At 50.0% G+C, this 27988-nt stretch overlaps 2 protein-coding genes across 2 annotated transcripts in view; both read right to left on the bottom strand.

Moving 5' to 3' along the window:
* SREBF2 (sterol regulatory element binding transcription factor 2) overlaps positions 1 to 8960 on the bottom strand; it is a 55805-nt gene extending 46845 nt beyond the window's left edge. Inside the window, exon 1 of the mRNA XM_037006872.2 lies at positions 8686 to 8960. Coding sequence (XP_036862767.2) covers positions 8686 to 8773 — 88 coding nt within the window. The 5' untranslated portion in view covers positions 8774 to 8960. The remainder of the gene's footprint in view (positions 1 to 8685) is intronic.
* Positions 8961 to 13548: 4588 nt separating this feature from the next.
* Positions 13549 to 27512, bottom strand: CCDC134 (coiled-coil domain containing 134). The gene is made up of 7 exons (XM_017679326.3): positions 27364 to 27512; positions 25704 to 25837; positions 24712 to 24833; positions 24433 to 24517; positions 22455 to 22636; positions 22097 to 22168; positions 13549 to 14012 (listed from the first exon to the last, which is right to left on the bottom strand). The coding sequence occupies exons 2-7, from the start codon at positions 25804 to 25806 to the stop codon at positions 13887 to 13889; spliced, it is 690 nt and encodes a 229-aa protein (XP_017534815.1). The 5' UTR covers positions 25807 to 25837; positions 27364 to 27512; the 3' UTR covers positions 13549 to 13886.
* Positions 27513 to 27988: the final 476 nt, after the last annotated feature.

The following is a 27988-nucleotide window of genomic DNA, read 5'->3' as shown; positions in this document are numbered from 1 at the left end:
AAGCGAGAACGTTAGTCCCTGCCCCTTCCTTCTATGTGCTTTAGGCCACTCAATTCCTGCAACACGTGTAATGTAGATACTCCCAAGTCCCCAACTCACAGTGTACACTCAAGCCAGAGCAGTGCTGGGGGAGGGACCCAGGGGAGTCACCCTAAATTCCAGCACAGAGCAGACCCTTCTTGATAAACACACGTTGACTGAAGATGTAGCTAAGCAGAGAACTCCAGGTCTCTCTAGCCTCAGCCCACACCATACCACTTTGTGTTCACAACTTGGAAGCCTACTTACATCAGACAAGGATACGGAATGGGGTAGAGGAAAAGTACATGGGTTTTGGAGTTGGACACATCTGGACTGAGGTTACCATCCTACCACTATACTAGTTGTGTGATCTGGGCCTCAGTTTCTTCACCTGTAGTATACTGTAGAATTGGAAAAAGGATTAAAAGCAAAAAAATATTATGAGACAGTAAAGGGCCATATACACTAAGAGAGGGCACAGATCTTGCTCACCCTTCCAGCACCCAGAGCCCAAGCACAAAGGAGGCCCTCTGTAAAGGTCGAACTACAAGTATGACCTGCAACAGTGCTGGGCACATAGCAGATGCCGCCTACACAGTAGTTTCAAAACCTGGTGAGGGATGGAAAAGCAGAGGTGACTGAAGAGACAGTAATACCTAATAAAGAACAGGGTGAGTCTGTTCACCTGGAGAACAGGATAAACGACAATCCATCAGCATGGATTCAAGATGAAAGGGTGCCATATTCATTAGCAAATATACACATGTAAGAAGAACTAAAGACACTAGAAAACAGCTATCTTGAGTCACGGTCCAACCCTGTCCAATAATTACAGAACTAGCTCAGATAAACCACCACGATCAATTTTTTAAGTTCAAAGGAAGGCATTGTAAGGGCTGAGGCCGTTCATAACAAAGGGTGTTTCCTGAAATGTCTGCAGATTTTGGTGAAGAGTGGTCTTAAGAGAAGTAGAGTGAAGGGAAGCAACTTCCAGAACACCATTTATACTGATGGAAAGCCCTGAAGAATTTTTGTGCAGGGATGCACCAAAATTTCAGGACAGCAAAGGCTGCCCCCATGAAACTGCATGAGCGAGAACCCAGAACAAAGTCCCAGCAAAACTTAAAAGAAGAAGTCATTTTTCAAGTCCCCCAAAGCAGAAGGCTGAAAATGAGCAACTGTTGTACCTTAACGAACAACTTTAAAGAGAGCAAGCAAAGCAGAGGAAGGATCATTCCACGAAACCAAAAGTGGCAGAAGTGTGAGACAGTCTCGCAACCACAGGGTCCCAGGCAAACAAAGGGAACCTCTGAGGCACAGGAAGGGGTTGCTCGGAAAGCTGGTGGCCACCCACACATTGTCCGGTGGCTTCAAATACCAAAAAGTCAGGTGAGGAAGAGGGAGGTCAGGACAGATGAGCCTCTATGTGTGCACTGCTGGGGGACAAGGTAGTTCAGTTCTAAACCGATACACATGTGGCAAAGAGCAAGGCAGAATAGAGGGTCCAGAATTCAGGTTTCTGCCAGGAAGCTGAGGAGAAACAGTCCCCCCTCCCACACACTGGTAGGGGTATAAATTGGTAGTCACTATGGAAAGCAATTTCACGGAATCTCTCCAAACCACAAAAACACAGAGACAGAAAAGAACACAACGTTAGTTCCTGCCCCTGCCCCTCCCAGGTTCCATCAGAGCTGGCCCTTGCAGCAGCTGTCATGTACATCTCACCACCCTACTCTGACCAGCAGCCCACTTCTGGTCATCTGTCCTGCATTTCACCTGTACATGTGTGAAGTGATGAATTTACAAAGCTATTCACCACAGCATTATTTTTAATAGTAAGAAGGAAACACCCTCAAACATCCATCAAATAGGGACTGAATTACAGTGCATCCATACAGTGGAAAACCATGCAGCAGTGAAAAAGACTGGAAGGACTGCCAACATTTAAGTGGAAAAAAAGGGCAAAGACCAGAAGAATAAAGCTTATAGCATGCTACCTATTTGTGTAAAAATAAAAAGGGGAGCTAACAGTAAAATCCATACTTGCTATCTACTTAAATCTACTTATATTTGCATTGTTTTGAAGGAGGTAAACTAAAAAATTAATTGTGAAGAGGTGGGGGTGTGGGCCCTAAGCAGATGGCGACAGAGCTTGGAACAAGATTTTTCACACTACCCTTTTATATTTTTTGTTTTGGCATATGAATGTGCTATCTTTGTGAAAAAACAAAAATATTTTCCAAGCAGTAAGTTTACCAATCACCACAGTAATTTATAGCACTGGAAAGGTTTAAAAAAATAAAAGGACTACAGTTAGAGTGTGAAGGAGCTGGAACCCAGCTCTTGACTTTAAGAGTCTTCTTTGGAAATGCACACCAATGAACCAACTCCAAAGTGACTTGCTCATACGTGTTCGGGGCAACAGTACTTACTTATATTAATGAAATACTGCAAATGATGTACATGTTCCACGGGGACATGGACAGCAAGCATTTGCCTGTTCAGATGCATTACACTGGTTTGTATGGCCATTACATCTCAACTATTTCAACACAGAGCAAACTGTAAGCAAAAATACTGTAACAATTTGTGTGCATATTAATAAAGTTCTAACACAATCCCTAAGGAAATAAACAATTTGATGATTAGGAAGTGCTATCTGAATGAAGTTGCCTAAGAACTTTCTTTTTTTTAATTACAAAATTGAGGAGAAAAATGATCTAGTTGAGAAAAAAGCAAAAATATACTTATAAAAATGCCAAGATGGGGGCAGAGTATGAGAACAACTGAAAAGACTGTTCTGTGAGGCAGGCAGCACTCAGGAGCTTTAGGCCAAAGGCCTGGGTGTGAATGTGGATGATGTTTATCAAGGGTGAGGCCAAACAGACCAGGGAAGGAGAAGAAACCCAAGGACACCTGGTTCAGTGGTCTGAGCAACCCCAGAAAATGCATCCCAGGAAATGGAATTAGATGAGATCAGGAGCTAAAAGCAGGTGGAAAATAAACTGTGAGCAACAGCAGCTCTTCCAACCCAAACATTAGCACAGTGATATATATTCAAGTGTCAAAACAGAGCCTGTGTTTTGAAGAAGGTATACACAAGAGTAAAAAGTAGATCTGTGCTTCACCTTACTGAGCAGTTGAGATCTGATTCACGGGAAAAACGTGCAGTCCCTTTCTACCCCTTTTCAAACACTCCTCCCCCCACTGGTGAGCTGGCCACACCCTCCCAACACTCACCTCTGGCTCACTGGGTTGGCCACTCCCACCTTCCCAGCAACAAGGACACCCACCCTGGGGGCCAATCCAACACTCTGAACTTGAAGTGCCTTCCTTTCCTCATTAGACACATCTTTACAAAGTGTCTCTTCAGTGCCAGGCACAGTCAGGGATTCTGCCAAGCTGGAACTGTCTGCAGCGAGAAGCCACCAGAGGCCCAAGACCATGTTCCCAGAAGGAGCAGGAACTGAAAGTCCCTCTGAAGGCTGGAGTGCAGGGTGGGCTGCCAGCAGGACTGCATGAATCTGACACAGCGAGTGCTTCAGAGCCTGTGACTGACAGCTCAGTCACATCAGTGTGGCTCATCGTGGAATTCAGAATACCAGGGATAATGACAAGATCCTACACAAGCTTCCAAAGGAGAAAAACGGGACACACACAAAGGATTAGTAACCAAAATGGTATCAGATTTCTCAGCTACTATAAGGTAGGAGATATTCAGGCAATGCCTTCAAAATTCGGATATAAAATTATATCCAACCTAAATTTCTAAACTCACCTAAACAAATTGGAGTAAGGTTAGAATAAATGTATTTGTTGACAGGCAAGGGCCCCACAAATTTACCTCCAATGTACTCTTTCTCAGGAAGCTAACGGAGGATGTGCTCCATCAAAAGAGGGAATCAAAAAAACAACTAGGGAATAGGGACTTCAACATGCCGTCCCCGCCCCTCTCCCCAGTGATGGTGAAGGGCAGTCAGAGGACAAGACTTAGACAACCATTAGATGAGCAGAAAGAGGGAAGGCTCCAGGAGAAGCATCAAAAAGGGGATAAAGGAACCTACCACAATACTGAGGGTTTCTGTCACAAGACTTAGGGCTGGATTAGTTACAAAAACATGGAAAGTAAGCAAGTGAATAAATGGGGTTATTATAAGCCCTAGGAAAACACAAACAGTAATAATAAAAAATGTAGAGGATTTACCCAAGAGAAATAAAAACGTACGTCCACACAAAAACCTGTACACACATGTTCACAGCGGCTTCATTACAACAGCCAAAAAGTGGCAACAACCTAAATGTCCATCCGCTGACAAATGGATTAGCAAAATGTGGTATATCCATACAAGGGAACACTATGCTGCAATTAAGGGCACCTCAACAACATTATGCTAAGTGAGGGAAGCCACATGTTGCATGACTCCATTTAAATGAAATGTCCAGAACAGGCAAATCCATCCAGACAAAATAAGTTAGCTCACTGACAAGTTTCTTCAACCTTCTCCAAAGAGAACAGCTGCTCCACCTGCCATCACACATTCACTATTTTCTGGTTTATCTAGCCTTGGACCCCTTCACCTGACAGCTTTGTCAAAGGCTGACCTCCTAATTGTCAAGTCCCATGACTCCTTCCATGGTCTTATCATCCTTGCTGTCCTCATCCACTAACAGCTCTTTGAAAAGCTGACCTCCCCTGAGTTTATTATATTTCCCTCACCTGATCTGACCTCCCAATTCCATCTTCTCTCACCTATCCTCAACTGATCAGCAGTGACTGTTCCTCAATCTGCATCCCCAATTTTGACCTTGTATTTGTCTCCCACTTCCTAGTGGACAACCCCCCAGACACCTCAATTTTAGCCTGTTTAAGACAAATTTTCATCATCTCCCCAAACCAACTCTTCCGATTGGCTTCCCAACTCTCCCAATGCCCCAGAATCAAAGTTTTAATGGAAACTTAGAATTTCACCACTGCTGTTTTCAGGGCCAAGCCTTTGCTGAGGATACATCCTGTCACATCCAGCATGTTGGCACTGTGGCCACTTCCTGTCACCCTCTTTCTTAGTATCACCACCTCACACCCGGATGGCTACAGCCCCTCCTAATTGGTTTTCCCTAACTCCCGCACCCATCACCACAGCTGAGTTTTCTTAAAAGCCATGATTCAAGCATCATCACCCTACTTGAAAATCCTTGGCAGTTCCCTCTCTACATTCCACATAACATATGTGTCTAGTATGAAGCCTCTACACAATGTGGCTCCAACTCACCTTTCAGACTTTATCGCTTCCACTGCCTTTGCACACATGCCATATTTTCTAACAGCTGGTCAGCAATCATCTATTCCTAGGCATCTTGGTCCAGTTCCTTTGACATGCTGTCATACTGCTTCTGCTGCCCATCCTTGTGGGTCTACCAAGAAGGCCACCTCTTTGTGCTTTTCCTGACCCAGTGGAAGATTCCCCACCTCTGCCTTTCAAGAAGCCCTGGCTTATCACAGTGCATAAGGCCGCTCTCATAACAAAGATATCTACCACAAAAGGAAGTGCTGAGATATTCTATCATGGAGGTCTGATAGCCTGGGACAACAGAGCAATACTGTCATGGAACAAGGCTCTGAAGATCAACTAACACATGTTTTGTTGGGCCTATGGCATGTTTCTTTTAAAAAAAAAAAAGTTGAACCAGCAGCATTAAAAAAATCTGGGTATTTCACATAAAAATTCAGATTTGAGCATCTCTTGAAAAAGAAATGGCAGATCCCTCTTCCAAGGGGCCTCCATTGCCTACCCAGTCTAAATTAGGTCATCCTAATCACTTTATAACATGGACTTTTTATTTTCTTCATAGTGCCCTGCCTAAACTGTTCACTTATGTTATTTGTTCAGCTTATGTTTCCTCCCTCAAGAACTTAAAGTTCCCTAAAAGAGCAGAGACCTTGTATGTCCTGTTCAAAGCTATCCTCAACACTCTGTTCATCACAGCGGTACTTAAAAGCCACTCAGAGATGTGTTGAGTGGATGAATTGATGTGGCCTCCTTGGGCTCACATCCTTGACGGGCACTAATGGATTACAGCAGGGCCTAGGTAGCTGAATGAAGGATTCATTCATTTCAGCCTGGACCTCCTGGAGGCAGGCATGAGCTAACTAGGTTGCAAGTACCCACTCTTCCAAACCACACACATACAAAAGAAATATAGGTATCCATATCCAGAGGCTCTTCTTCCTCACCTGCTGGCTCCTGGAAGCATCTGGGCTGGCCACCCCTGATCTAACTGAACCCCAAAGGCTGTGTCTAGTACAACTTAGAAATCTAGCCAACTTGAGGTTGGCATTCAGGCATTCCACAAATACACAGTTCTAGGAGCAAGTAATACAGCATGAACACAACAAAAGTCCTGCCCTGGTCCTCATGCAGCTGAAATTCTGCAGGGGGAATGGATGGGTGAGTATTCAGGGACATTTATAACCAAACATCATTGGCCTTCAGCCTGCCCAACCCTTCCTGGCCTCCAAGGCCCAGATCAAGGGCCACCTCCTCGGTGAAGCATTCCTGGTAAGACAGCCTTTACCAAGCCCCCTTGATGCTGACTTTTACTTACTGCTCTGCTCAATTGTGAGCTGTCCGACACTCACACCTAAAACTAGTTTTATTGTCATTCATCTCTAACTCCATGAGACCATAAAATTATATCTTTCCCATCATTTGTGTTCCCTGCAGCTCAAAAACTACAGCTGGCACTTGAATACTTGTTGACTAACTGAAGATGGGGAGCCACTTTTCCCAAATCTGATAGGGGAACCTGAGTAGCCACTGAACCACCATGGTAGTTTCCAGGATGTACATTTTCCTCAGAAATCTATAAGTTGAAAGAAATGATAAAGTCAATGCTTAATTACTAGGTAATTTAACACATTACAAATTAAGACAAATAGGGATCAGCTTTGGAATGGGAATGCAAAATACACATGAATTTGTGTGAGCTTGCTGGTAGGCAGCTTTGGACCTAGTTCTTACTGGCTGTGTAACCTTGAGTAAGTTAACAAACTGCCCTGGCCCTCAGTTTCTGTATCTTTGAGAAGGGATGAGAGCAGTGTTAACAAAGTCTCTACCTGGTGAAACTGTTAAGGATTGAGATCATTAACATGTATGAGTACTTCCTACAGTGCCTAGCACAGAAGCGCTCAAAACCTGTTAGCTGCCCTTGTTAAGTTCCCCAAAAACTCCCTCCCCTGTTTAACACATCCCTGTACTTAGGAGCACTTAGTGGAGAAGTCTGTGGTTAGACTTGGGGTTTCAATTAAGGGTCATGCCACATGGCATGGATGACCCCCAAAAAAAGAAAGCAAGGACAGGGCAAGAGTTGAAATATTACAAAAGCAAAATGGGAAATGGATACTTTTCAATTTGCTGCTGCCACTTAGCTCTTCGCCTAGGAGAGAACTGCTGCTGCCTTGGTTTCTTCATCTGTACAATGGGGATTAGCATCATACCCACGTGCAAGGCTGTAGTGAGATATTGGACCCGAAAGCACCTTGTAAACTCAAGAGCAAAATGCACGACTTACTGCTTAAGAATGGGCTTTGGACAATTTGAGGTGAGTGACCTTAGAAAAGTTAACATCTCCTGGTCTCAGTCTCCTGTAGAATAGGAGCAATAAGGATGTTTATCTCATGGGATTCTAAGTGAAACAATATAAAGTATGTGGGGAACATCAAAAGAGCCCAAATACTGACATTATCATTACTAACCTACTCACTGGACTCTCCCCTCACCCCTAGGGTCCGGTGAAAAGCCTCAAGTAGCGACACCACCCACTGGCTCAGGAATTGGGCTCTGTTACCAGTTGGGTGACCTTGGTTAAGTCGCTGATTCTCTCCAAACTTTGGGTTCTAGAGGTCACAAAATGAGAGAACTGCAAGAGAGGATCCCTGGGCTCCTACCAGACCTTCCACTCCGCTGTTAAGGTCGCCAAAACAAAGGCCACCCGCTCCCCAGCCTGTCCCCGAGGGGCCACGTGCTGCCTAACCCCCTCTGCAGAGCGACAGCAGGAGCGCCCGCGTCTCCATCCCGGAGAGATGCGTCAACTGCCCGCTGCCGCCGCCCGCTTCATCAGCGACTTGCTTCTGCAGCCTCTCACCGCCCAAAGTTTCCCTGAGCGCCCGGAGACCCCGCAGTGGGTCATCTCCGGGAAGACCAGGGGTTTGGGCGCAGGGCCTGGAGGCCCAGGCTCGGAATCTCCAAACCACTCCCGCGGGCGGCCGGGGAGTGACAGGTGCGACGCGGAGCCGCGGGCGGCGGGAGCGCGGGACCTCGGGCTGCGCGTGCAGGCGCGAGGGAGGCGGCGGCCGCATGCTCTCCTCAGGCCGCTCCTGTAAGGGCCTCGAGACGCCCCGGCTCCGCGTTCCGGCCCCACGACTCTCGCTCAGCTTCCCGGACACGCGGCGCCCGGAGCGGACCCCACGGCCTGCCGGAGCGGAGAGGCCGGGCGGGGATTCAAACCCGCAATGCCCGGAAGGGTTGGGGACCGCCGAGGCGACCGCACGAGCCGGTTCTCCGCGCGCGAGCTGTGCTGCCGAAGGGTGGGCGTGCGCGCATACGCGAGCCGCCGTAACCCCTTCCTCCCCGCACGCCCCCGCATTCCCACCCACCCATCACTCACCGTCGATGTCCCTCAGGGTCAGCTCTTCGCCCAGCTCGGTGAGCGTTTCCATGGTCTCCAGACCGCCCAGCTCGCCGCTCTCGTCCATCGCCAGGCTCGGCGCAGAGGCCCCTCCAGCCGTCCCGCTCAGGGAGACGCTGGGGCGGTGCCGCGGCCACCGCCCATGACACCCGACAGCCCCCGCCCGGTACCGCCTCACCGGCCGGTGCCATCCGCCGCCATGTTTGCGCCGCTCGGGAAGGGTGGGGCGGGATTCCCCGCCCCAACCCGCGCCCTCCGCGGCCCCGCCTCCGTGCCGCGCGCCCCCTTGTTTGTTGTCAATGGGACCAGGCTTTTTGTGGCCAATCGGCGTACGAAGCAGCGCGTGGGGTGATGGCGCGTCATCGATCAGCAGCTTAGATTTGCATAACGAGGCCCCTCCCCCGCAGCCTCCAAGCGAACACGGTGGGAAGCCTCCGGCTCCTCAGCCCTACCTCCTTCCCATAGTTTAAAGGGGCCGCTCCCTTTTCCGTTGGTTCGGCTCCAAGAGCTACTACAATCATCGGCCGGGAAATAAAGGGTTAAGACGCTCCACCCCCACGTCCGCAGGTCGCCCCCGAAGCAAGCAGAAAACACATTACATCATGTTCCCAGCTGCCCCGCCCTGCCTGCCTGGGAGAGCGGGAACAGTCAAACCTGGTCCCCCAAAACTGGAGCCTGGAGCAGTCTGGACCCCTGCAAAGGTGGAAACGGGTGTTCGACGTGGGCCGCTAGCTTTCCAAGGTCTGAGCCCATTTTACAATCCCTATGCCTTTGCACCTGCCGCAAACACATGCTTACTACGACAGTCATCCCACCTGCAGACCTTTAAAACGGGCAGTGCCCAGGCCCACCAGGAGCTTTTTGACAAAGTTCCGCGGGATTTCTGACGCGCAGCCCACCCGTGGATCCCCACTCCTTCCCCACCCCGCAGCTGGTCACGATGTAAACAAATATGCAAACTTCTGGGAATTTATTCAAGGAATGAAAGTGTGAGAGTGCTCAGAAAAGTACGCAAGTGTATGTGAAAACATTCATCACAAATTCTGTAACTGGGAAGCCCAGTAAGGGACCAGATGAGTAAATTACTGTCACACAATGGGATAAAGGTATCATTAAACATGTACATAAATGTGTTATCTATTGACAAAGATTTTTCACAATATTATTAAAAGTATGTGCTCTGTTTCTACAGCATCTTACGACGCTGATGGACAGTGACTGTAATGGAGATTGTGGGGGGTACTTGGTGAAAGGGGGAGCCTAGTAAACATAATGTTCTGCATGCAATTGTAGATTAATGATAACAAAAAAAGTATGTGCTCTGTCTGTGTGAGGCAACTGTTGACTGGTGGCCAAGACGTAAGAGCAGACAGGCTATGTGTGGAGGCAGACATACCAATCCATTTATGCATGGTGCAAAATTGGGCTGGTTAAATAACTGTTCAAAGCCTCAGTTTTGTCATCTCTAAAATGGGGGCAGAATGGATTGCGCTCCTTCACAGTTGTGAAGGTTAAAATAGATAATTTATATATTCATTTGACAAAATTTATTGACTATGTGCCAGGCATGAAGAGACAGTTCTTGCCCTCTAAGAGCTTCCAGTCTAGTGAGGAAAACAGACATTAAACAAAAATAACAGACAATGGTACAAGTGATCAGGAGAAGGTAATGGGTGTGATGAAACTGTAACAAGGGACTGGACTTGGGAATGTCAGGGAAGGACTCTGACATTTAAGATGAAACATAAAATTATGAGGAGAGAACTGCAGCTGGTGTAGCCAGGGGAATACATAACATGGATAAAGGCTTTGGGGCAGGAGGAGGCTGCTGCCAGCCAGCACTTGGCATAAGGTCTGGCATACTAAGTGACCTACAAGAACTCAACTATAATTGAAAAAAACAGGGATCTGTGTGCTCACATGGAGGGCAAAAAGGATGGAAGCACAGCTAAGTGTTATGGGAGTGGTGGGATTCAGGGTGAATTTGATTTCTTCTTGGTATTTCAGTGTTGTTTAAATTACTTTTTATAATGAACATAAGAAGTGCCTTATGTTTTTGGAAAAACAAGAATGTTCTCTTCATGGTTTACATGCAGGAGAGGTGGTGTTGACTATACCAGTCTCACCCTGAGAAAGAAAACCTCCCCTGGACCGGGCACAGAAAAACTCCCCTGGACAGTGCCGTCTTTACTCCAGTGCCTCAGCAATCCTCTGCAGAAGGCTGCCTGAGCACCAGGAGATCAAGGAAGTGGGTACCTTGCAGTGCCTCCCACTCTGCAGCTGTCCCCACAGCTCCCAGCTGACCTGCCCAGTCTGTGGTGCCTGGTCAAGTGGCTTCAGGGGGCACAAATGTTCAATAAAAACTACAGAAGAAAGGCACCTGCCCTGGACCCAGCCTTAGCAAATACTGACATTCTCTGTATCTCATCTAACTGAACATCTCTTCCAGCTGGCATACTGTCCTGGCCAAGAGAACAGAGGCTGGCTCAGGAGGTAGTGAGCCTCAAACAAGTCACTCCCCAGAACCTGAGTTCTTCATCTGAAAAGGAAGGGACTGAACTGGATGATCATTATGTCCAGACATCACTAGACTGGGCACTTACTACAGGTCATAGAAGACAACTCTGCATGTTTTTTCATTTACTACCTTTGACACCTCCCCTTTTAAGCTTCTACTCATGGTACCTGTCTCTCCTCCCTCCTCTGCCCATCTTTCAGGGTTCAGTTTAGGTGTCAGTTCCTCCAAGATAAAGCAAGAGTATGTATATGTACCCACAGTTTGACAGCTGGGGATGGGAAACAAGCTTGGTTTTGGATTAGCTGAAATGTAAGGACTAAAGGTTATCAGGTGATAATAGGGCAGATGACATCAGCAATGGGATCTTAGATACAGCTGCCAGGAAGAAATGAGCAGAGAGAAATAGCTAAAACATTCTTCATTTAGGGGCAGATGAGGAAAGGGCAATCAGGAAGATAGAGCAAACTCAGACCAAGAGCAGAGAACCAGAACAACCCGGTGGCCCAGAAGCCTGGGAGCATGACCTCAAGGAGCTGCCAGCAGCGGAAGATGTGGAGCTGGGAAAAGGAGGGAGGAGTGCTGTGGACCGGGTAGAGTCTGCCCCCAGGAGACATCTGGCAACGTCTGGAGATATTTTTGATAGTCACAGCTGGTAAGACTGCTACTGGCATCTAGTGGGTAGAGGCCAAGAATGCTGCTAAATAGCCTGTAACACACATGACCTCCCTCCTAGCCCTCCTCACATACACAACAAAGAATTATCTGGATCCAAAGGTAAATAGTGCCACTGCTGAAAAGCTGCCTTAGAGGATATAGGGAAATTCCCAGACTCTCCAGAGGTGCCTCAGATTGTACCTGGAAGCTCAGCAGACAGAAATGAATCCAAGACCACACTGGAAGCACCACTAAAGATGTCACTGTTGACATTGTAAGGCACCCTCAGTGGCACTGGTCTAACCACTAGAACCTCCACTACTGGCTGCCCCTGGTAGCTGCAGCCATGGCTTTCCACTCTGGCTGGTGCATCTGGTTGATGAAGTGCTTCAGTCACAGAACTGAATCCTAGCTACAAGGAGGCTGGACAAGCGAAGGCCTCCTTTACAGCTCCTGATGGGGAGGTGGGCAGGCTCTGCCTGCAGTAAGACTCAAGGTGGACCTCTGGGGACAAGTACCCACAACCATCAACAATGGCAGTAAAGGAAGAGGGGGCAGAGTGGCTCCTTGCTCCTTTGAAAGTGTCAAATGGGAACAGTTGGGTCCATATTAGGGGTGGGGAGGAAAGTGTCAACCAAAATGGAGGTCAAAGGTGTAGAAGGAATTGCTTAGGACGATGGAGAGGCCAGATGAGGCAGAGATAAAAAATAGGTTAAGAGTGGGCCCTCTCTTGGACCATGCATACAGTAGGTGCTCACAAATCTATGGGATGAATGAAGAACCATCAGAGAAGGGAACCTGTCACTCAGAAGCTAAGCCTCAGCTTCAAAGAAGTTTAGGGCTGCCAGGAGGTTCAATCATTATCAAGTTCATTTTGCTAATGAAACCGCAGCATAGGAAGGGCTGGGCCAGAGTCACTTGGCAAGTGTGATGGGCTGAGACAAGACTCCGGTCTCCTTCGGGCTCTGTCAGTAGTGGGGAATTGGGGTTTCTATGGATGGTCATGTGTCTTTCCCCTTTTAAGAGGCAGACTTGGCTTGGCCGGGTCAAAAAGACAGAGCCAGAATTCCCACCAGAGCTTCTTCCTCCTCTGCCTGGGAAGAGCATGACTGAGGGGCAGCTGTCCACTCAGGGCCTCATTCCTCCTGCAGCTTCCCTGCCCTGTAGCCACTGGCATCTGCTTGCATGCCTCCTGAGATAAGGAGCTTGCTGTCTAACCAATCAAGTTCATGGCAGCCCTGCCATTACAAAGCACAGCCTCCTACAGAGCTGTGGCCTGTCCCCCAACAGCTCCTACCCATGGACCAAGGGTCTCCCAGCATTGCCTGGGAGGACAAGTTGACTGTTCCCTATGCCTGTCCCCAGGTATCTGAGGACAAAGACCATTTTGCTACAAGGTCATCTTAGACTAAACACCTTCCCAGGACACTTTTGGTCCTTTCCCAACACTGGTCCTCCATGAAAGACAATGCTCAGAAGCAAAGAAGCCTAAGCCAAGCTGATGCTTTGCGGCCCCCCGAGGGCCTGGGGCTCCTCCTGATGAGGAGGAAACATCCTCTAAGGTGGTCTCTACATCTCTGAGGACCTCTGGTTCCCCCACCCAGGGCCCTCCACACCTGTACTTTGGAGGGGTTCATACCTCTTTGGAGTCCAAACCAGCCTCCGTTAGCCAGAGGTTTTGCTGGCTTTTATTGTGTCTCTGCAGAGGGCTGGGACCTGTGCCGGGCAGCTCAGGGACACAGCCAGGCCAGCAGCAGGCAAAGCGCTCCACACACGGTTGAGAGCTTGGTTCTGCTGTCTTCCCATGAAGGCAATCCTAACAGCCAGCCAGCAGTCCTAACCCAGGGAGGGTCCATCCCAGGACCCCTCCTGCCTCCCCCGCATCTCCACGGTCTGCAGCGCAGCATCCTCTAAAGGCCCCTCAGCTGCTCCAGGGACATGGCAGGCACGGCTCCCCCTCACAGGGCCAGGCTCTCACGGCACCTCAGCCGTAATGCTGCCTCCAGGGTTATAACTCAGACTGGGATCTCGAGATCCGGGGGCCTTTTCTGATCTCTTTCCGCTTCTCCTCCTTCTTCCGGCGTTTTTCCTCTTCCCTCAGGGCCTTCTGGAAAGGGTCGGTGCTGGAAAGGAACTGAGGGAGAGCAGAGTGGTTTGGTTAGTCTGCCAGCAGAGAAGAGTTCGCTGTGTGCTAGGCTGCTGCAGGTTCCGGGCCAGGAAGGCTGCTTAGACACGCCCTGTCCTTGGAGCCCACAGGCAGAGATAGTTCAATGGGCTTCGAGAAGACTGCTGAGTGGGGTTTGGAAAGATAAGCAGACACTTGTCAAGCAAATGGGGTGAAGAAAGAGGACATTCCAGGCAAAGGTACAGGTGCTAAGGTGTGACATTGCATGGGGCATCTGACAAACAATAAACAGACTCCTCCCAGGGTGAGGGGCAGAGTGACCAGGACAACCGAGCCCCCGGAGCCCTGGTCGCTACCCCTGGGAGGAGGGCAGAGTCAGCAGGCGTGCTGCTGCGTCTAGGCAAGGCAGTGCACCGGAAGCAGGTGGATCAGGGTTCAGACTGGCAGACCTGAAAAAGAGGCGGGAGGCAGAAGAGCAGATGATGGTGCCCAGCTCGTGGTTTCCATAGCAGGTAGACGGAGGTGCCCAGTGAGGAGTCGGGAACACAGGTCGAGCCAGGTGGGAAGAGGACGAGGACCAGGACTTTGTTCTGGGAGTTCTTCAACTGCATTCCCCAGACCCTTTACTCTTCCCCCTCTGCTCTCTAGACCAGTCATCTCAACTCATGGCTTCCGTTAGCCTCATATGGTCAGTTACCTCTCAAATCTGCATCTCCCCATCTAAATGCCTGACACCTCCACTAGAATGTCCCTACTGTGCTCCAAAGTTGGAATGACTCCATCTCCCCCAAACCCAGTCCCCTGCCAGGGCCACTGTCGTCATGAACAGCACTGCCCCACACCTCAAGTCTGGGCAAGTAGGGTGGAAACTGAGGAGCCCCTGTCTCCACCCTCTTCCTCCACTGAGTCTATTGCCCCAGCCTAGCTCATGTTAACCTGAGTCTCTCTCAATCCCTCCATTTACATCCCTCGTCTCCCCCACTGCCACCCCTGTCACCACCACCTCTCCCAAGAGATCTCTACATCCACTTTGGGTCCCACTCCACCATTCTCTTCACTGCAGTTACAGCTTTTCAAAATGCACACCTGACCTACCACACTCCTGTTTAAGCCCTCCCCGACGGCATCGCTCTCAGGACACTCCCACTGCATCATCTGCAGATCTGCCTGCCCACCTCTCCATCCCCGCTCACTCCCCGCCTCCTGGTTCTTGGATTCCCTGTTCCCACTGCCAGGCCTCCAAATGGGCTGCGGCCCTGAATTCTCCTTTGCCACACTGCCCCCCCTGAGCTGTGGAGGCCCTCAGGGACTGCCCTGACTCCCAGCTGGGGCTGCCTCTTCCTCTTTCCTTTCCTTCTCAGAGCTTCTCCCTTGCAACCACCTGCTTCATGCCTGTCACCCCCCACTGGAAAGTACTCTCCACTGGGGCAGGAGGATCATGTCAGGTGTTGCCCACTGTGCCATTAGCCCCCAGCGCAGGGCCTGCCTGGCTTGTAGATGGCATTCAGTATGTATTTTTAAAATAAATGAATGAATCATGTTAAAGTATGAAATACAATAGTACCCAAAACTCAGGTAACTATGCTGAGAAATATGCCCACTTTATTTGTTCTTAGGGCCAATTTGACAAATGTTTTATCAAGGTAGATATTAAAAATAAACGAGGAGCTCCACCTTGTGGAGTAATCTACCATATTAGATTGAACCACGATCCTAGAAGATGGGATGAAATCAGAGAAATGTGGTCCAGAGAGGGTAAGTGATATACTCAAGTCACACAGCAAATGGGAGGCCCAACTGGGACTAGCCCTCAGGCCTCCCACCTCCCTGTCCTCACATTCTATGTCCTATCCCTATCAGTTAATTCTGATCCCCCTGGGAGGAGTGAGGAGCTGTGAGACCCCTCAGGCCATAGAGGACCCCACATCCTCTGGCTCTGGCCAGGGAAGGACAAGTCAAGAGACCCTGGCCTCTCTGGCCTCAGGTGGCTCAACCTCACCAGGGGAGCCCAAAGCTAGTAGGGTCAAAAGAGAAACTGCCTCTCCCTTTCCCAGATCCCTTCCCCTCTACGCCTGGCTAATGCCTACTTTAAATTCCTGATGCTAACCTCAAGCCGGCCCTGGGTGCTGCCTGGCAATCCAGGGCATTTCCCTGGTCTGCCCACTCTCCTGAGCCTCAACACCCTTCCCCTCCTCACTGCAGCCCATGACCTTGCTTTCCAATTCAGAGAATGCAAGCACTCAGAAGCCGACTTCCACAAGCTCCCACCACAACACCTGGCAACCCATTTGCTTCATGCCCAAGCTGCTCTTCTAGGGAAGGCTGACCCTTGCCCTGGACGCCAAGTCATCTCTCTGCCTCCATTCCTCAAGGATGAGGCTCCAGCAACTCTCCTGCCAGTCTCTCCTTTCTGACTAAAACGTCCCCTGGAACTCACAAGCCCTCCAACTATTCTCCCATTGGCCTGCGCCCATTAAAAACAAAATTCTTTAAAGAAGATTGTTTGTATTGCTGTGTCCACTTCTTTTCTTGTTGTTCTCTTGAAATCCAATCTTTTGTCCCCACCACTCTACTGAAACAGCCTTTAGGAAGATCTCTAATGGCCTGTCTCCACGTTGCTAAGCCCACTCGCCAATTCTCAGGACTCACTTTCCTTGACCTTCCAGCAGCGGAGGACAGACTGATCACTCCCTCCTTCCTATAACTCTCATATGTCCTCTAGGAAATGATTCTTTCTTGGCTTTGCTACTATCACAATGACTGTTCCCTTTTGGGGTTCTTTGCTCTCTAACTGGAGGCACGCCCCAGGCTTCAGTCCTCAGACCACTGCTCATCTGCCCTGACCCCCACCTTCCCTGGGGTGATGGGACACCTGTCTCACAGCTCTCAATAGTTTCTTCATTGGCAAGATCCTCACCTTTGTAGCTCCAGCTGCAACCTCTCCCCTGAAATCTGGAGCCACATATCCAATTGCCTTCTTCACACTTCCATTCAGATGCTTACCAGGTACAGAAACACTGATTCACCTGGGCCACTCAACAAGCCCTCAACCTGGTCGCACCACAGTCTGCCCATTTGAGGAAGTGCAGCCCCATTCTGCTACATGCTCAGGTCAAAAATCTTCCAGTTATCCTCAATGCAGCTCTCTCAATCTACATCTGCACCCTAGCAAATCTTACTGGCTCCACCTTCAAAACAGAATCTTACCATTCCACCAGCCCTGCTATTGTCATCCTGGCTCAAGCCACCACCAGCAACTCAGTGGACAAGCACAGCAGCCTCCTGTATCGGCCCTGGTCCCCCAGACTATTCTCCACACAGCAGCCAGGCTAATCCTTTAAAGGGGCAGGTCAGGGCCCATCACCCTGCTCTCCTTATGACAGAGTAAATGCCAAAGCCCCTGAGGAAACCCCCACGGGTCTGGGATCTGGCCTACAACTCTTGACTTCATCTCCTTGCACTCTCTACCTCTCCAAACATGCTTCCAACTCAGGGCCTTTCCACTTGCCCCTCCTTCTGCTTGGAATGTTCTTCCCCCAGAAACATGACTGGCTCCCTCCCCTCCATCAGGTCTTTCAGTAAGAACTTGTGTGTCCAAGCCACATGAAATAGCAGCTATACCCTCTGCTCCTCTAGTGGCTGGGAATCAGTGGATGCTAACTTAACGCTGAATGAATGCATGTGCTATGCCTCTGAGCCTTTGTGCAAACTAGTTCCTCTGCCCCAAGGTCTCCCCCTAGCTGGTCCTCCCGGCAGCTCTTATCCCATGGCCTCCTCTACCACCTACCTGCTGAAGCAGAGTCAGGCTCCCTCTCGAGGTCCCACAGCTCACCACACTTCTGTCTTCCATTGCTAGTGATCACTCTGGATTGGAACTGTGTTTCCCTGCTGCCTTCCCCAACAGACTTTGAGCATCTGAGAGCAGAGAGGCGGCCAGCTCCCTCTGGGCTGGACAGTGGCCAGCATACAGACTGATATGGCTCCTAGTGATGGGTACATAAGAAGTAGGAGAGGACTCCCAGAACACTCACTGGGATGGAGGGGGTACATGAGGGGAGCTCAGCAAACCTGGGCTGCTGCTGGTGGTCAGGTCCACACTGGATACCTAAAAGTGAGTAGAATTTTGGGACGGCCCCAGCCAAGGAGAAGGAAAGTGTGCAGCTGCTATGGTTATATCCGTTCAGAGCACATTACAAAGCTAAACTCTATCTGACCTGATGCCCATTCTCTATGGCCCACACTTTCACCCTCCTCCTGTGTGAAAGGCATTCATGACCTACAGGGCAAGGAGAGTCAGTATCACAGCAATAAAGCATCTCTGTGGGCATCCCACTGGGAAAGGCAATCTGCCCTGGCCTTGAGCGTCCCTGTACATTCTTGCTGGGCACACCGAGAACCCAGCCCTGACTTTCCTACCTGGGCCACTCAACAAGGTTGTGACCGCAGCAAGCAGCCATGGGGAATGTGTCGTCTTGGTTTTACATTAGGAGGTAGCAGCTTCCCTAGTGGGGAAAACCATGTCTGAAGCAGGCCACTGGCTCAACAGGTCCCTCAATCCAGATATTCCCCTAAATTCTCAAGCCTGGTCCACTGATTGTTCATCGTTCATCTAAATTAGGAGCTAACAGTGCTCTGCAGAGGAGCTGACACAGCCTGAACCCTGTCTTTGGAAAGGCCTACTTCCAAGGATGGTCCTTGGCTGGCATCTGGGAACTAGGATTTTGGGAGGAAATCACCATCCTAGTTGATGAGTGGCTCACTCTACCTGAACTGTGCCAACGATGTGGTTTATGCTGAACACCTGATCTCCTTCGGGTCATATGGAATTTTGGTTTGCCTTAGGCAGAGGGTGCCTACATGACCAACCAGCACCCCCAGTAAAACCCCTGGGCACTGAGTCTTTAACAAGCTTCCCTGACAGACAACTTTTCACATGTGTCGTTACAACCTATTGCTGGGGGAGTTAAGTGTGTCCTGTGTGATCCCACTGGGCTAGGAAGCTTCTGCCTGGTTATCCCCTGGATTGCACCCCACATGCCTCTCCCTTTGCTGATTTTTCTCTGCATTCTTTTGCTGTAATAAATCATAGCTGTGAGTCCTCCTAATGAATCATCAAATCTGGGGGTGATCTTGGGGACTCTCGATGCAGGCATCTATGGGTAGCAGCAGCCATCCAGCCCCAGTGACAGTGCTAGAAGGCTAATTGCCATAAGACGAGTCAGACAATGGTATGACTTAAAAGCTGTCACCCTTGCCTAGATGATACTCTAACAACTAAGCATGTTACAGTCTTCCTGTTGTCAGTGTCCTAGCTATCTGGTCCATCACTCAGAAGATTAGAGACTGGCAGATCAAAGACAGCCATCTCTCTGTGGAGCCATAAACTATTGAAACAAACTGTGGTTGACAACTGAACAGTCTGAGTCACTCATTTAGATGCCCATAGTAAGGTCCATTCTTTGATGAGACCAGCCAGAATCAAAATGCTGACCAGGTCTACACTGCCCAGTTGACTGGCATTGTCGTCTAAATGCATCATTGTACTAGATGTCAACATACCCTCCAACACAGACAGGCACAAAGCAGTACTTCTATATTTCTGGTTTGACTACCTACTGTCCCTGGTTGGAATTGTATGGCCTGAGGTCATTAGGATAATAACCACTCAGTTGAGTATGCTTCTTGCCAAGTATCCCTACAGAGGCCCATGAGGGACAAGATAGGAGATAAAGTGTGTGTGAAAGTTTTGTAAAAATGTCCTTGCCCCAGTGCCAAATGATTTCATTCATTTGTGGAATGTAACAACAAAGAAAAACTGAAGGAACAAAACAGCAGCAGACTCACAGACTCCAAGAAGGGACTAGTGGTTACCAAAGGGAAGGGGGTGGGGAGGGTGGGTAGAAAGGGATTAAGGAGCACTATAATTAGAAATCACAACATAGGGTGGTCACAGGGAAGGGAGTACAGCACAGCATAAAGAAGACAAGTCATGACGCTATAGCATCTTACTATGTTGATGGACAGTGACTACAATGGGGGGGGACTTGATAATATGGGTGAATGTTGAAACCACAATGTTGTTCATGTGGAACCTTCTTAAGATTGTTTATCAATGATACCTTAATTTTTAAAAAATGCCCTTGTCCCATTCACATCTGACCCTTTTCTGGATAAAAGGTCTAGGTGATGATTGGAGAAAAAGTGAAATCCTAGGTCACAGGATGTGACACACCAATTTTGTAGCAATAATCCTGGCATTTGAGGAGGGAACGCCTTAGATCCTTGGATATTCAGGGAACAATTAAATCTTTGTCCCTTAGATTCAGCACTGCCACTTGGCAAACAATCACAGAGTCTGCCCCAACCAAGTGGTAGCCGCAGTGGACAATCTGACCAGCTGTTGGATGTGTCATTCTCAGCCACGTGTTAAGAAAAACTCACATGGACACGATCAGTACTGAACTATTTGGCTCTGCATGATGCCATCAACGGCAGCTCCCACGGTGACCCTGTGCAGACACGCAGGCCCTTACAACCTTGTTTCAATCTGACAGATACAAATCCATCTGCTTCTCCTGACACCTGAGAGGCCTTAGGTTATGGCAGGTAGGGTAACTGAGGTGGCAACTCCGTGGTAACATTGCCCTCAGGGGTCAGGCAAACATGATGGTGACCCAAATCAAGTGGTGATATGCGGGAGACAGTGGGCCATGCAACGTATCTGCACTGGGGATGAGGGGACACACTGTCCCCTTAATCACTGGCAATGATGTCAAAGATGGCAGGTCAGCCTAAACTCCTGTGTGGGTAGTAATGTGTAACAGATTGGCCTTATGCCACATTCCAATAGTCTAATATTAGACCTCTGGACTTGACACAGCTGGCTCTGTCTAGGGACAGGAGCATATGGATGAGACAGTACTGCAGGTTGGCCTCATCCTGCTGCTTAGAGTCCTGTTATGGCAGCCTTAAGCAAATGCAGTATGAAACAAATTGAACAAATTTGGTCCTAGCCTCGACTGATTGGATTAACCAGACTCAACAGCGCATTCACATAGAGATTTGAGTTAAGCCAAGACATGTAGGGCTGAGGGGCAGACAGATGGCCTTGGCCCTGCACCTCCCCGCACATTCACTGGTACACCAAGAATGCAAAGCCCTGACCATTCTGTACTTGGGCCATTTCTCAGGCAGGGGGCAACCTGGAAGGATGAAGGGATGTCTGCCCCCCAGTGAGCAGGTTTGCTTTTGCTCACTATAAAAGCAGGAAACTTTCCCAGCTTGGGGTTCCTTGGCTTGATGCAAACTGCATGCACAGCATCCCTGGGCCCCTGTGTTACCCCATGGGACCTGGGGAACAAGGGGAACCCACAAGACCAGGACAAGAGTCTGGATACCATTTCTGCTGTTATAAACTATGATGCCTCTGACCTATCAGCATTCATGAAACAGTAGGTTAGCTTGACAGCCCGCAAGCAGGGTAAACTCCTAGGTCCCTCACAGACCCTGATGCCCCTCCCTATACCAGGGGAGAACCTGTGATTTGATAAGTCCAGTCCTCCAGCTTTCCTTCCTGACCCTCTGGCCCTGCCCTGTCACCTCTAATCCCCTCCTCCCCTTTACTATATGTGTCCCCATCTGTCATCTTACCCTGCAGCCTCCAGCCCTCAGAGCCCAACTCAGCCCCCTAGGATGACAGCATGTATAGGAATGCAGGACAGAGGCCTGGCTGACTGCTTAGAGGCTCAAGAGCAGAGAAGCACGGCCTGGCTCACCTGACATTCACCTGATTTGGGGGTCTCTTGTGCACTGGGATGAGTGTGGTCAAAGCCTCTGACAGCCCACCATAGTTAGAGCCCACACCACATGGACAGGGAGCCTCAGCCTAAGACAGGAGCTAACCTACTGTTTCATGAATGCTGATAGGTCAGAGGCATCATAGTTTATAACAGCAGAAATGGTATCCAGGAATGTCTGGGTTCAAGTACAAAGCCCTCACATTCCACCCTAGGTGACCCAGCCCCTGCAGGACCTGGCCTCCCATGGCCCAGTGGGGGCAGAGCAGACATGGCCACAGGCCCCCACAACCTCACCTCTGCGTGGTCTACTTTAAATGGATTCTGGAAGTCAGAGTCTTTCTCGCTGATCCCAAGCTCCTGGGCCATCTGCAGATGAGGAAAAGCTAGTCATCCTCCGCCTTCTCCTGCCTCCAGCTCACCCGCAGGCCACTCCCTCCATATTAGGACCCAGACCCGAGGCTTAGGCAGATGTGGGCCAGGGGATTGCCTTTAGAGACCCAGGTCAGCAGAAGACCCCTTGATACGGCACCTCAAGGAAGCCTGAGGCGTATCATAGAAAACATGGCCAAGGGCTGACATTCAGGCCCAACTGAAGGTTCACAGAGCACCACCAAACAGAGGGCTCCTGGGCCTCCTCCACCCCAGTCCTTACCAGGCTAAGGATGGGCGAGTGGGGCCCCTGGTCAAAGACGCCCGATTGGTTGCAGAAGCTGATGCCCCAGCGTATGAGAAGGTTCCAGTTGGAGTTTTGGTCAAAGTAGTGATGTACGATCTTCGGGAAGCGCAGCACCACATCACCGAAGAAGGCCGTGTTCTCCACCACTTGAGAGAAAGCTGCCAAGAGGACCCTGATGAGAGGCCAGGGAAGATGCCTTCCTACTGCCCACCTGGCCAGTCCCGGGAACCCTCCAGAGAACAGAGGCAAGCCCTCTAATGAGAGAAGGAAACAGTGTCTGCTATCCACAGGCGCTGACCACATGCGCAGTGCAAGCTAAGGCCTTCACACCCACCAGATCACTCAATCCACAAAACCGCCTCTAGAGGAAGATGTGGCTGCTGTTCCCATATCATAGATGGAAAACTGAGGCTCACATGGCTAATGAATGGTGAATCTGGGCCACAAACCCAGTTCTGTCTGACTCCAAGGGCCATGCTTTCCCCTGTAACTCATGGTTAGAAGACTCATTTGTTAAGGGAATCAGAGAGGTGGTGTCATTCTGCACATGAAGCCATATGCATCACATGAGGCTTGGCTGGGTCTGACTCTCCCAGCTTGGTATCCATATATCCAGAGGCAGGCCCTGGTGTTAACCCAACTACAGTGCCTGTGAGAGGTCAGGTCTGTTAGAAAGGCCAAGGAACACATTAGAGTTTGTTTTGTTTTTTTAAAAATATCTCTCCAATTTTATTTTAAATGTTTCTGAAGTTCTTATTTTGAAATAATTTTAGACTTCCATAATGCATCATAAAATTCCTTCACTCAGCTTCCTCTAATGCTATTATCTTACATAACCATCATACAACTATACAAACCAGGACAGATACTGATCTATAGACCTTACTTGAATTTCAAGTTTTCCCGCTAATGTCCTTCCTCTGGTCATTAGGTCGGTTTAGACTTTTATGGTGGCAGATCCCTCTGACTCACGAAGAATAGGCTAGCATGAAAAATAACTGCATACCCAGCCTTAGTTGCAGCCCCTGCTTGAGCCACCCCTGCAGAGAAGTCCCACGCAACCCTCACCCACACTGGCCACACCACACAGAGAGGTAAGCGGGCTCCTCCAAAGATATGCCAGGCTGGGTCTGAGTCAATTAGAGCAGGTACCCCTGGGCTTCAGAACAATCCTGAACCTCAAAGAACTCAGGAGTTAGCTTGGCCTACAGGTAAGAGCCAGGGCAAACCACTTGTCCTCTTTTATCTGGAAAATGGAGGTCATGGTACCTTCCACAAGAGTTACAGGGGAGATTAGAGATGACATCTGAATCCACCATTCAGTCTGTAAGGGCTACTTCCTTACTCTCTCTGACAGTGTTATCTAGCAAACTTAATTGTTAGAATATAACCAGTTAATGGGGGGGGGGGGGCAATTACCACTGCGAGAAATTCTTTGAAGGGATGAAGGCACACAGAACATTCTTCCATCTTATTTACCTATGTTTTTCCCATCTTGTCTCAAAAAGGACTTAAGGGGGTTCAGGCTTTTGGAGCAATAGTGAAGAGCACTGGTACCCACCCAGACTCCCAGGCACTTCAACGGGCCTCAGGTTTTTCTCCTGCAAATGGAACAACCCTTGTTTTCTCTACCAGAAGGGTCAGGTGGTGAAAAAGACAAGGGTCCTGGAGTGGTAGTGGGCAGAGGCTCCTCGCTGGTTCCCCTGCCCCAAACACAGGACAGCATGAAGGAATACATCTGTATCAGGGGCACAGAAAGTGGCTCTAAGGCCCAGAAATACTCAGAGAAACATAGATTAAGTGCCCATACACCCAAGGAGTCCACTCTGAAGGCGCCACAAGAGGATACTTTCAAAAAGAAAAGAAAAAGGGTGACAAGAACCGGAGGGAAGCAGTAGCTAGAGAAGATTCAGATGGTTGGGAGGAATAGAGGGTGAGGTTGGGAAGACCATACCATCCTTCAATTTCTCATCCTGGGGAAAGGGCCCATCTGGGAGCACGTCTGAGGCAATGAGCACTGTCCGGGAGTCTTCCAGCACCTGAGGGAACCCACTTGGGCTGAGTGGCTTTGCAGAGCCCTTCAGAGATGGCCCCACTTACTTTAACCCTACTTCAAATCTTTTGTGCATGCAGTTCCCCTCTCATGGAACACCATCCCCAGGGAATTCTACCTATCTATCAGTGCCCAGATCAGGGCTTGGCCCTGTCATAAGCTGTCCCTGCCCATACACACCTTAAAGAGCCCCTTGAGCATGACATCAAGGATCTTATACTGCTGGTGGACATCGTTCATCTGTGCCAGGTTCTTCAGTGCCAACAGCTGCTCCCGCCTCTTCACCTCAAACATCTTCTTGTCTGTGCAGCATCAGGTTAAGGGGCTGGCTCCCACACCCACCCCCTGCCTGGATAACCCAGTGGTCCCAACCCAGACGGCCCATTCCTGACCAGCAAGTATCTGGAAGGGTCATAGATGACCATGGCTGGGACCCCCCTCCCTGCCCTGCCCCTCTCAAAGAGTTTGAAAGGAACAAACTCTTTGAGAAGCATATGCATCCTACACTGTATCAATCCTCCATTTCACAGAGGATTCCATATCCAACAGCCTGAATACAAGCTTCAGGCCCTGGCTCCCGTCCTCCCTTCCCTTCCCTTTGGGCTTCCTGCCATCTTCCACAATCATTCACTGTTCTCAGAACCCCCACTCTTTCTACTCACATTGCACACTCTGCCTGGGATGCCCCAACCCTTCTCTGAGTTTCTAGGCTTTTACAACCTGGTTCAAAAGCTACGGCACAGTGCTTCTCCCCGCCCCTTCCCATGTTCTATTAGAGTGCTGATCACAGAGTACAAGGTGAGGCCTGTGAATGCCTCACAGCCCTGACTCATTTTGGGTTCCCAAGGCCTGGCCCAGAGTAGGTGGCTCAGTATGCCAGGACCTGAATTCCTCACCAGGTCTCCCTCACAAGCTGCCAGGCACACATACAATCCTCAGAGCCCTTGTGCTCTGAGATACAGGCCTTGCCTTCTCCACTTAACATATGGGAAACTGAAGATGAGAACTGTCTTGATCAAGGTTTGGTTATAGCACCTTGCCTTTCCCCTCTACTCAAATTGCCTGGGTCTACTCCATCCCTGGAATCTAAGCGGTTGTAGGTACATAGACACTTCAATTATATATTACCTCAGAAACAGGTCCTGAACCCCACCTCCAACTCCAAAGGATACAGATCTCCAGGCTTGGGTCCAGGGAGGTCCTGAGAGTGCCTGTGACTCCTGTCCCAGACAGTAGCAGGACAAAGAGAAAGGCCAGGAACTGAAGAAGGTCCATATCCAAGACCCTGGAGCTAAGAGAGTAACCCCTACAGAGGAGATGAGATCCAGAGCTTGGTGTTACATAAACACAGAGTACAGGTGAACAGCAAATTACTAACATGGCACTGCCTCCAATACCAAGCATTCAGTTTGGTAAAGCCCTGGAGCCCCAGTCCCTAGCCGAGAGCCATGACCAGCAGACAATGATGGCACAGTAAAGGAAGGAAGGAAGGTAAGTGGTGGCAATGCAGGGATGCTTAGAGCATAAAAGGTTGGTGTGTAGAACTCTGGGCTGGAGCCCTGGCTCTGACCCTGACTGTGGGACCCCGGGAAATTGCTCAGCCTCTCTGAGCCTCAGCTTTCTCACCTGTAAAACAAGGATAAGGAAGTCACCTCCCTACTGCAGGGAGGGAGCTTTCTCACCTTTAAAACAGGGATAAGGAGGTCACTTCCCTACTGCAAGCAGGGAGCTTTCTCAACTGTAAAACAGGGATAAGGAAGTCACCTCCCTACTACAGGGTGAGGAACTGTGCCTGGGAGCGGGGGGATGGTCAGTAACATTCTTTCACAACTTTCTCCTATCCTGGACTCCCAGAAAGGTAACTGGTTAGGGAGGCTCAGGCAGCCAGTGGGGATGTGAAACTTCTGGAGTTTCCTTCCTTCCCTGATTTCTGTCATCAGAAGAGGGAGGGAGGCAGGGCAATCTTAGGGTAAGAGGGCTACTACTCACTCATTCTGGAACCACAAACACCGTAAGCAACACCTGTTTCTATTCAGGCAACAGGCACTGTTCTACAGCTGGGAATACAGCAGTGAATGAGAGAGACAATGGTACCTAGCAGAGGTAAGATAACCAATAAACTTGTAAAACGAGCACAGGAGGATGAGAGAGTTGGTGGTCAGAGGAGGCTTCAAGTGACAGCTGCCCAATTTTACCAATGTGGAAACCAATGCACAGAAAAGTGAGGTGACTTCCCAAAGTCTCTCAGCTACTCCCAGGCTAAACCAAGAGCCTCACCAAGCACAGGCTACCTCAAAGCTGCCCCTGATCAGTTACTGACAAAGAGAGCCCGCAGAGGTCATTCAGAGAATGCAGATCAGACACCTGAAGCCTAGAGAACGGGAGTAGTAGTCTAAGTTCACCCAGGACCCCCTACCTTCCAATGTCACGCTCCAGGCACAAGGGAACCAGAACCAGGGTAGGGCAGAACTTGTGGTCAGGGAGATATGACAGCCGTTAATGAGCGAATAAGACGAGTAGGAAAGGAAAGCCGAAAAGGCAGAGCGCGTGGGACGAACCCTGCTCTCTGTACCATTACTCCACTTAATCTGGTCTCTCACTCCCGCTCCCCGCCCTGTTTGTCCCCGGAGATCTCCCTCGACTCTGAAGCCATCCTGCAAGAGTGGCGGACTCTGAGCCCACCCGAACTCGTGGCCCGGGTTGCTGCCCCGAGCCTTTGGGGCTCCCGGAGGAGCGAGCGAGTCTCTCCAACGAAGAGGCCTCCGGGGCCGCGATCTCCCCCCGAGCCCCAGCAACTGGGTGTGGGAGGCTTCCGCCCCCGGCCCCACCTACCAGGCCAGGCGGCGCGGAGGAGCGGGCGACCACGTCCTCGGCGTGCAGAGCGACTCCAGGGTCCGGCGGAACGACCAGCAAACGCGCTGAAGCAGAGTACCCGCGAGCGCCGCGCACAGACCGCCGAATACCACCCCGCCCACCGCTCCGCTCGCGACCAACCAGCGTGGGCCGCGACGGACGCTCCGCTAACCTCACTTCCGGCTCCGCCCCGAGTCCGCTTGCGGTAGTTGGCGGCTCGTCTTACCCACACTACGCAACTGTTCCGGCGCCTGGCGCTCTGCTGCCTGGCTGAAGGGAACTAAGTCTGCGAGGGGTCTTTGCCTAACTTAAAGGGCGCGTCTGCAAAACGGGGTCCTGTCCCTTGCCCGGCCTTCCACGCAACTGTTTCGTCAGTTGTCTTTTAAACTGCAGGTGGATAGATCATTTAGTGGATCGTAACTAGAACTTTTTTTTCCAAAGAAACTTGAAGTGCGGAGTGGATCTTCCCCCTCCATTCCGCCAGCTTATAAACCAAGTAGTCGGGGGCCCCCACTGTCCATTCATTAGTTCAGCCCAGTGTTGTGCAGGGTCCCTACTGCCAGACTCAAGGAGGAAGGGTGACTGTCCAGTTACAGATACCCAG

The sequence above is a fragment of the Manis javanica genome, chromosome 10 (genome assembly GCF_040802235.1).
Source record: "Manis javanica isolate MJ-LG chromosome 10, MJ_LKY, whole genome shotgun sequence".
In the NCBI taxonomy this organism is placed as follows: Eukaryota; Metazoa; Chordata; class Mammalia; order Pholidota; family Manidae; genus Manis; species Manis javanica.
This window is presented reverse-complemented; position numbering and strand designations above follow the sequence as displayed.

What these genes read in the sequence shown, in the direction of transcription:
- CCDC134 (XM_017679326.3), bottom strand. Translation starts at nt 25,806, where the DNA reads ATGGACCTTCTTCAGTTCCTGGCCTTTCTCTTTGTCCTGCTACTGTCT. An exon ending in GGATGAGAAATTGAAGGATG is followed by an intron (nt 22,637 to 24,432) that starts GTATGGTCTTCC and finishes TCCTCTTGGCAG; the next exon opens with CTTTCTCTCAAGTGGTGGAG. An exon ending in ACTCGCCCATCCTTAGCCTG is followed by an intron (nt 22,169 to 22,454) that starts GTAAGGACTGGG and finishes CCTCATCTGCAG; the next exon opens with ATGGCCCAGGAGCTTGGGAT.